Source organism: Gossypium raimondii, chromosome 9 (assembly GCF_025698545.1).
Source record: "Gossypium raimondii isolate GPD5lz chromosome 9, ASM2569854v1, whole genome shotgun sequence".
Lineage (NCBI taxonomy): Eukaryota > Viridiplantae > Streptophyta > Magnoliopsida > Malvales > Malvaceae > Gossypium > Gossypium raimondii.
Window position 1 is genome coordinate 620707 of NC_068573.1, and position 11041 is coordinate 631747.

Consider the following 11041-nt stretch of genomic DNA (forward strand, 5'->3'; position numbering starts at 1 on the left):
ACCAATCTCAAATTCATACATTCATTTATAACATAAAACACACTTCTAAAACAGCCTAAATCATGACCAAATTACACATATTTTTCCATATCTTATAACTGAACTTAACTATCATTTCATTTATAATTACTTAGCATTTTACCCATTTACTCAATCCACATATCAAAACCTTATCACTAAGCATACACGAATATATATATATCTCATACGTATGAAATACATATTACTTTCGATATAAGCTTAAACCATGACTTAATTCAATTGATCATTAACAAAACATATTAAACAAATCTCACATAATTATACCATGATCGAATCTAATTACTTAAGCATCAAATAAATCCATTATATTCAAATGGGATAGAAACTAAGCTTAACCAAAAAAAAAAAATATAAGCCATTTTTGCATGGCTCAATATTACATAACCCAAAATCAAGCATTTCAGCTATGCTATACATGACATAAGATCGAATTCAAACTTAACAAAATACCGAAGGGAGTCGATAGTGTGATAGTCTTCTCTGATGATCCCCAAGCTCGTAACCAACTTCCAAAATCTATAGAACGAAGAGCAAACATACACACAGTAAGCTTTCGCAGCTTAGTAAGTCTTAAGCAAACTATAATCATATGAACATTAACACTAAGTCAATTAACCTAGTCAGTCCAAACCTTAATGAAATATACATATATCACACTCACAAGTTTATATGTTTTCAAATATAAATTAGCATTTAACATCATATAGCTAAATGCACCAATATTCATAAACATATATAATTATCACTCTTAAATATCACAACTATATCATTAGGCCAAATCACTTATAATATCACAAGTATATCAATAGGCCGAATTACTTATAATATCACAAGTACATCAATTCAAATATACAACTTACCTTAATTTCATATCATAGTATGAATACATACCTGAACCTTTTAATTCGATTTCACATTCGGTCTTTACTTCACATTGCCCATTGAACCGTTTGGAATTAAAAAGGATACGCGGATAATTGGAAAGCTCGTACAATGCCAACGTCCCAGACGTGGTCTTACATGTAATCATATATCAATGCCACTGTCCCAGACAGGGTCTTACACGAATCGAATATGATGTCGATGTCCCAGACATGGTCTTACACTTAAACACAAATCGATACCAACGTTCCAGATGTGGTCTTACACGAAAACACATATCGAAAATCCTATGTCATGACATATGTATCCTATCTATTCCTAGGGTTTGTACGGGACTTTCAGAGATTGAATCTCGATCGGATCAAACTCGAAATATAGCTCATTTGCTCAATACACATTCGGCCATACACAAATATATTCACAAAAATTCCATTCATCATGTAACATTTATATATTATCAAATTTAATGACATTTATATGCTTATAGACTTACCTCAAGTCATAGATGATTATTCTACAACCGTATTTTTTCCTCGATTTATAATCGATCTATTTGTTTCACTATCAAAGCATAATAATAAATCAATATATTAACTAACTCAAATATCAAATCAAGTTCAAACTTAAACCATTCTATCATTTAATTACAATTAGTAAAAACATATTTATTCCTCACAAATGGTCAACCCAAACACAACCATTATCCAATTCATTCCAATTTGGACAACATAAATACAGAGGAATTTATATTAGTTCATTAAACTTAAAGTCCGAAAGATTTACTATTTGGATGGCATTAAGATACTCTTTAATAAACAAAATTAATATACAAAAATACGGCAAGATAATTAAGTACTTAATATCAATTCAAACAGCATTCAAATCATGCATTACAGCAGCCCAATTAATCCACTAAAACCAACTTTAATAATAATTAACAGTTAACTTATTGATGTAGTACATATTAATTACTAATTACACTCTTCAATAGCTTAATCTGACATCAATTTAGACAACATTAATTAATAGTCCACAAACCGCCCAAACGATATAAACATACGGCTATTTATCACCATATAACTAACTCATTAACTAACACTTAAGACATAAATTATGTAGCATTATACTAGTCTTTTATTACCTTCTCAGCTACATCAAAGGCAGCATCAAACACTCCTTTTCTCAAATTTCAGACATAATAAATACCTCACTATTTATTCATTTGCAACTTCGACCATTATTAACATAATTTAAAGTCATTCAGACCACATTTATTGACATCTAAACAACAATTTACTGTTGCTTTAATACACCAAACAATAGCCCTTAAAACAACATAAATACAGTCACTTAAACAACATTAATTGACGACTAAACAAGAATTTTTCTGCTGCATTAATACACTAAACAATAGCCCTTAAAATAACATATTTTTTTGCTAAATTAATACACCAAACAGCAGTCCTTAAAACAGCATAAATACACCACTCTTTGAACATCATTAACAATGCAATATTCGAACAACATCAATACCACAATCAGACAATATAAACTGAGCAGCAATTAACAATATTAATGAGGGTAAAATTCGGACAGCAATTTAACAATTTCAAAAATTATCAAACACTAAAGAATAAAAAAAATTCAAGGAAAGCTTGCTAATATATCCTAACATCGATTATAACAATTCCATTTGTTCCTTCCCTGACACATTCGGTCAAAATTAAATCAACAATTTAACCAAAATTTATCGATAAAAAGCTATAGGTAATGGAGAGTTTAGAAGAGTTACCCTGCCACTCCAAAATTTTAGCTTCTAAACAAACAATTACATGGTTTTTCCACTGCATGCAGCCGTCCTTCTCTAGCTTCTATATTATCCTTTTCATACTTATTATCAGTTGAAAATAATGAAGAAAAGATGAACACTAATGTGGCTTTGTTTTATTATAATTATATTACTAAGCCAATTACCAAATTAACCTTTTTAATTTAATAACAAAACCTTTTAATGGTGGTCCATTACCGTCCACTTGCCTATATAGTGGCCAAATATCATTTAATAAGACATAGTAAATTAGTATTTTAACAAAGAGAAAGTCACTTTTGCATTTTACGCTATTAAGTTTTTTTTATCAAATTAGACGACCAATCTGTAAAATTAATTCACAAAAATTTCACCCATGCATTCTAACATGCTGTAAACACATAAAATAATATTAAAATAATCTTACAACCTCAGATTTATGGTTCTGAAATCACTGTTCCGACTAGGATCTAAATCGGGCTATTACAATTAGCAAGTGAAATGATGAACATGGGTGAATGTTTAGAAATGAAATTGTGGTATGTATGATGATGAATAGTTAGATTTGAATTGTTGAATTATTGAATTGAGGTGTCAATTGTGGCATGTTGGTTAGGCACTTGGGTTGATTGTTAAACTGATGTTCTTGGCATGTTGGATATGAATAAGTATGCCCTTAGTTGATGATTTTCATGTATATAATTGTATCTAAGTGGTGCCATTTAAGTTCAAGTGAGTTTGGCATGAAATAGACATTTCAAAGATAGGATTTTACCATTTCTGAGATTAAGTATCGATATTTTGGCATTTGGTATAAATGCTTGGTCATATGAATAGATTTAAACTAAACAAAAGTCAAAATGGTATCGATACTTTTCTTAAAATATCGATACCAGAAAAATAAATATTGATACCCTTGTTTTGCATAACAAATAGAATTGTGATTTATATGATTACTTAATAAGGTATCGATACAGTATCGATACCCGGTAGTTAAATATAGGTACCAACTTTGAAACTTTAAAACTTTGAAATTTTTACAAATCAATCCTATTTCATTCATGAATTTCACAATTAAGTCCTTGTATACTTCAATTTCTTACATTGAAATGTATGTGAAAGATATTTATATAAATTGCATGCAATTGTCTTGATTTTGCATGTAGTATCCTATTATTCGAGTTCGACGATCGAACCAAGTAACGGGTGTTACATTTTGGAGTCACAAAGAGTAAATATGGGTGGCGTTGGTATTATAAAAATATATACTTATATGGTTAATATAAGTTTTTCATGCGAATCACACGGGGTAAATAGATATAGTGTTGGTGTTTTAAACCATTACTAGGATCAACATAGGCTTTTTTTTCCTGGAAATCTATAAATATGTAAATCTCTTTATAATGATAATGAGCGAAATATGGGGTTTGGTGAGTGACATTCAAAGGGCAAGTAATACTTATTAAGATAAGGTTTTTAGTTTGCCTTGTAATGGTACTTGTGAGATAGAAATTATTTAACAATCCCAAAAAATAACATGATGAAGTGTTGCCTAGAATAAAATGAAGGGGTTAAAAATATCACTTTAGATACAAAATAAAGTTATCTTAGCTGCAAGCGATGTCATAAGAGTGGTAAGAAGAATCTAGTTCAAATTTAAGATATAGAAGGGAAACTAGAGCAATGTTGATCAAGGGGACTTAGAAGAAGTGGAGGTATATACAAATAACTTATTTTCCCTCCTTTACCCCTCATCGACTAAAAACTGATGCATTTTGAATTAAAATTAAAAAGACTTGACTAAGAGATTTGATGATTTTGAACACAATTTGAATGTAGGATAACTTATGTTTGTGCTTCCATGATTGATATGAAAGAAATACTAGACATAACATGCATTCACTAGTGTATATAATTATGCCTGCATTAATTGAATCAAGTTGATAGGCGAACAAACGGAGGAGTCCTTCAAGAAATGCCTGGCCCAAAGGAAATGCATAGTTTCACTTGGGTGGAACGGGTCGAAGAACACGCGATTCTTTCTATCTTTATATGGAGCAATATTTGGAGCACAAACTTGAATTCTAGTCCCATTGTTATCAATGCAACATGAAGTGTTCACATCCTTAAATCCTACATATACAAATATAGGCATTTTTATCTTTCATTCAAAATCCAAAATATCTTACTTAAAAGTTTATTCATTTGTAGTTTTAAGGATCATTCTAAATATTATTTACTCACCATAAGATCTAGGTTTCACATGAAGTGTGGATTGCAACTTTGCCAACAAACCAAGAAGGAGGTCGTTGTAAACAGATGCACAATTTTTTATTTCTTCAACACATGGCCCACTATGGTTTTTTGTATTTATGTTAAATGGTGAGCATCCTAATGGTGATACATTGCTCACAAAAAATTTGCGAGCACCAAGTGTATATAATCTTTGCATTGTTAAAAGCAAAAGTTGTTAGACATTAAAAGAAATATTTGAGCAAAAGGGTTAGATTATCTATAAATAATATCCAAATCCAAATCATGAATATATATAGTTAGTGTGTTATCTAAAAAAAAATTCAACCTAAATGGTTCGATATTATAGGTGTTTTACCAAAAAATGTCCATTCTAAGAGAGAAGTTCAAAAGCTCCAAATGCATAATTAACTCCAGTTCGAATTGTTTTTCCATCTATCTTAGACATACCCATAATTGGTGGTGGGTATGGCAAACCTGCCACTGTAGCTGTAATATCAAATAGGAAAAAAATCAGTTTCCATACAAGGAAATTAATTGGACTTCTTGTGCACGCACACACACATTTACGAACATAAGCTTGGATTTCTATTCAAAATAAGATTATTATTACTAAATCATTGGTCTAAGAGAAGAATTATATAGGAATATGGATTGATCTCTTCTAGTATTTGTGTTTAAAATATTGTAAATTATAATGACTCAAATAGTTTTGGAATCGAATTGGATAAGTTAGGTTAGGAAAAGAATTGTCTGTTAAAAATTTGACTAAAAAATAACTAAAAATTAATACTACTAGTTTAAAAAATGTTATAAAGTTATTTTTATAAGTAAATTTATAGCTAACCTAATTAAATTAGCTCATAAAAAGAGTGAGAACCTAGATTCAATTCCAACAAGATAAAAGTAATAATGCAAATATCATAGTGTACGAAGTAGCCATGTTCAAGGGGCAAGCTACTCGACCAAGTCCAATGTCTTGCCCGAAATATTCGAAGCTTTGGACAAAATATTAGACCCAAGAAATGAGTTTGGGCAAAAGAAATTAGGCATTTTTAAAATATAATGAGTTTATGCTCCAACAATGAAGGTCCGAGCCAACATTTAAAGCCCATATATCACCTCATGCCAGGCTTCGACAAGCATGGATTTAGCATGTAAAGTAAACAAGCTCAACCTAAACACAACCAGACCTGGCCATGCTCACCTCTTGTAAATAGGAATCTTACTCAAAGTGTTCATTAAATTAGAACCACTTTATCTAATAAGAATGAAAGAGAATAGTACATATCAACTCAACAATACATATATATAATAAAATGAATTAAAGTAAACTGTAATTTTACTTTTGTGTCATACCAATGAAATCTACTCCAATTCTACCATTGGTGACTCGACCAGTAGGTTTTCCATCAAAATCAATTCCAAATGGAAAACAACCTCCTCCACTAGCATCTTTATTTCCCAAAATTGCTTTGTTGTTTCCATTGTCAACAAAAGAGTCACTGAATACATAAATAACTGGCAAAGCAATTTTGATATCTACTAATGATAAATGCTTCATAAGATCCTTTTGGTTAATGTTCAATGGCGGCACTTCAATCGCATCACCATAACCAAAATCTAATAAATAAATTAAGATGATAAAAACCCATATATGAAGTTTAACCATGATAATTGCAGCACTTGAAGAATATTACAATATTTGGTATTTAATTCTTACATTTGAGCTTTGGTTTTTTGTAGATTTATATGTTGTGTTTCTTTGATTATTTCGTTATAGATTCCAATGAATTGTATAAATTAAGCATACCTACCTCTAATCAAATTTTAGCTATAATATAATATAATATTACTATTTTTGTTAAACAAAACTGATATTTGTTTCCTACAATTTTTATTATGTTCTAAATCATTTAAAAATTTAGTTCAGTAATTATAGTAAAACCGTAAAAACTAAAAATTGTTTCTTGTTTGTGTAATTAAGTTAAACAAAGAAGGATGTGATTTTAAAAAAAGATCAATGAGACTCGAAAGTAATTTGAGATATGTAATAAATATTCCATAAAGCACATAATGTGGTTTAAGTTTATATATTTTAAACTTAATACACACTTTGCACATTGTATTGAAACCGAGGAAAATTTAGAATAAATTTATAATAATTTAGACTTGTCAATTCTTATCAAATTAGTTTATATACATATTCAATATAATTATATAAAATGTATACATTGATTTTTGAAGTAGAAAGCTCTCAAGTAGTATTTTATGGGGAATTTGAAGTAGTTTCTCAATCGAATTTGAATCAAATTGTCTATCAACTTCTAGAATAGGCGACATACTACAATCCCATTATTAATCCAACTCCTAAGGTTTTCTTAAAGAATAAACAACAAACTTTTTTTCTTTTTATTTTTAATCCCTTCGCAATAAACAACTCCCACTTTTTTCATATTTATAATGGGGCTAGTGTAATTTACTTAAAAACAATTGTCACTGTTTAAAGTTTGTTTTGCATTTTGATTCGAGTTTTGGTGTGATTAATATATGTTTACATTATAATTAATTTTCTAATAAATAATACCTGAATTTTGATATTGAATATGTTAGAAGCAATTTTGATTTCTAGCAACCACTTGCGCCATAGTTGTTGTAAGGCAAAACTTGTCTTATTTGTGTAGCAATATTTTGCTCCAAAATGTGTTCTATGGAAAATATATATGGCCTACCTATGATGTTCAATTGTACAAAATAAAAAAGGATCAAATCAGAGCCTTTTAATGCAATCCAAAGTTCACTTGTTTAAGAAGATTGGGTTATTATGAATTTTGAATATCTTTGCATTTGTCTTGGGTTTTAAAAGGATAATTGAAGGGTAATGTTGGAAATTATAGATTACAAATTCATAATTATCCATCGGCACTTAGTAGAAAGTGATTATTTATTCAAAAGATACATTTTATTCCATGAGACATGTTTTTCTAAGAAGTATGTCCAATGGAAATCAAACATAAAGGATTATGACTCTTCAAAATAGTCTTTATTATGTATATAAATAGAGGGTCTATGGTGCTCACAAATCACAATTACAATCAATCCTATTTTTCAGAAATTAAAGTAAGAGTTAGGGAATTCCTTGATTTTTCTAATCAAAGGAAATTCAAAAGCTTTGTTGTATTTCGAGAGGACCTTTGTCTTAACCCGCTAACAACTTCGTGTAGGGGAAAATAGTTCTCTTTGGAAAGTGTCACCCGCACCTCGAAGTACTATAACATTTTTTTCAATATTGTCTCCAGATCTATCTTCTCCATTCTATATCTCCAACAATCAAATATAACTATTTTTGAATATGGCAACGGAGGCTACCACCGTAAAGTGATGAACCAAGAGTTTGTGAAACTTGATCGATTTGATCTTTCAAACTTCAATATTTAGAAGGACAAGATGTTGTTCCTTCTTACTATCTTACATGTGGTGTACATTCTGGATCCAAAACTACAACCTGTGGAGGATCCCGCCCCCAATGCAAGCCACGAGGAAATTACGAAAGTGGCCGAACTCAAGAAGAAGCATGAAGAAGACAATTTCACATGTTGAAGACACATTATCAACCCTTGTCTAATCAATTGTATGATCTCTACATGTTAATGTAATCCCCGGTGGAAATATGAAAAGCTCTTGAAGAGAAATACAACACCGAGCAACAAGGTATTGATAATTTTTTAATGATGAAGTATTTTAAATTCAAAATGCTCAATAGTATCCCGATCATGGATCAAGTTCATAAATTACAAGTCCTTGTAAGTAGGCTTCATGACTTGAAATTTGTTATTTTGGAATTGTTACAAGTCATGGCAATCATCTCGAAGTTGCCCTCATCTGGGAGCAATTATGGAAAGAAACTTCTGCATATGGCAGAGGACTTCACTATGGAGAAAATACTTAGGCATTTGTATATTGAAGAGGAAACTTAAAAGAGTGATGTGGTGTATCTTCCCCAACTTTCTAAAGTGAACCAAATGAGCGAGTCTAAGAACTCTCGAAATGGTAAGTGAAAGGCTACATCCGAGACCAAGGACGTGTAAGACAAGAAGAAAAAATCTCACAATTGTTATAATTGCAATAAGAAATGACACTATATTAAGGATTACAAACTTCTTAAAAAGAAGCAAGATGCCACAACTTCCAAAGCCAATATGGTGGAGGATATGGACTTAGTGGCCATGGTTACTGAAGGGATCAAGAGTTTGGAGATTGGTATGATTAATGAACTCAACATCGTCATGACTGATAAGTCCTGTAATTTGTGGCTAGACTCCAGAGCTACTGTCCATGTGTGTAATGACCGACAACAATTGAAAAGTTATGAACTAGTGGCAACCTGTGAAATGCTTATGGGCAACTACCAATCAATTAAAGTGCTCGGTCAAAGGATGGTGGAACTCAACTTCACATCTGGGAAGAAATTGACTTTGACCAATGTGTTGCATGTTCCCGATGTGAGAAAGAATTTAGTGTCCACGAGTATTCTGTGTAACAAGGGGTTCAAGATTATCTTGGAATCTGATAAGTTTGTCTTGCTTAAGGGTGATATATATGTTGGAAAAGGATATTGTAACGAGGGTATGTTCAAGTTGAGCATTGATATGAACAAATTTAATTCTTCTGTTTATATTGTTGAATCTTATCTTTTGTGGCATGTGTGTTTAGCACATTTTAATTTTACAATTTTACAATATATGCAAAAGAATGGTTATATAAGTCTAAGTAATGATGAGTTTGTGGATAAATGTGAAATTTGTATTCAATCAAAAACCAAGAAGTCCTTTCCTAATAAATGTGAAAGGAATTTGCAAGTGTTAGATTTAATTCATTTGGATGTTTGTAAATTAAATGGAACTTTAAAAAGATATGAAAAACGATATTTTATCACTTTTATAGATGACTTCTCTAGATTTACTTATGTGTATCTCATAAGAAGTAAATATGAGGTGTTTGATATGTTTAAACATTTTAAAAATGAGGTTGAGAATTTGTTTAGTAAGAAAATCAAAGTGCTTCGTAGTGATAGAGGTGGTAAATATTTTTCAAATGAACTTAATGTATTTTGTAAGGAACAAGGTGTGGTACATGAGTGTTCTGGGCTATATACTCCGAAACAAAATGGTTTGGTGGAAAGAAAGAACCGTACTTTAGTAGATATGGTTAACTCGATGTTGTTAAATGTTAAACTTCTATATAATCTATGGGATGAAGCATTCTTGACTGTGTGTTATATTCTTAACAGAATACCATCAAGAAAATTCAAAGCATCTCCATATGAGTTATGGAAAGGTCGGATAACAAACTTAGATTATTTCAAAGTATGGGGGTGTTTAGCTTACTATAGAGTTCCCGACCAACGGAGAACAAAGTTAGGTCCAAGAGTCGTCAAGGGTGCATTCGTTGGATATGCCCAACACTCTAAAGCTTATCGTGTTCTTGACTTAGTGTCAAATACGATAATTGAAACAAGAGATGTTGTCTTCATTAAAAATAAGATTTTCAATGATTCAACAGATTCAGAAAAAAGAATATCGACCAATGATCTCAAGTGATCAAACCAAAAGAAGTCTTTGTGACAATAAGGGTATGGAGCCAAGGAAAAGTCAAAGAGTGAGAAAAGTAAAGGACATTAGTCCTGATTTCATTTCCTCACAATCTCTCGCATTCATTATTGAAGGAAATAGAGAATTCGTAATTAGGAAGATCCTCATAATGTTGATGTGGATGGTGATCCACAATCCTATGGTGAAGCCATGACTTCTAGGGATGTAGCATTTTGGAAAGAGGCAATCAATGATGAAATGGATTCAATATTATCCAACAATACTTGGATTCTAGTTGATCTTCCTCATGAATCGAAGCCTATCGGGTGTAAATAGGTGTTTAAAAGGAAGAATACTCCAATAGCGTGTAACAGCCCAATTTAGGGCCTAATCGGAAAAGTAGTTTCGGGACCACAAATCCGATAAAATAAAATATTATTATCGTTATATGTTTATGGTATATGTT

The 11041-nt window shown here is 30.9% G+C and overlaps 1 protein-coding gene across 1 annotated transcript; it reads right to left on the reverse strand.

Moving 5' to 3' along the window:
• Window positions 1–4646: 4646 nt before the first annotated feature.
• On the reverse strand, window positions 4647–6656 carry LOC105797363 (GDSL esterase/lipase At5g03610). The gene is given in 4 exon segments (XM_012627348.2): window positions 4647–4864; window positions 4976–5012; window positions 5343–5473; window positions 6344–6656. Coding segments are annotated over 4 exon segments (699 nt in total).
• Between the last annotated feature and the right edge of the window lie 4385 nt (window positions 6657–11041).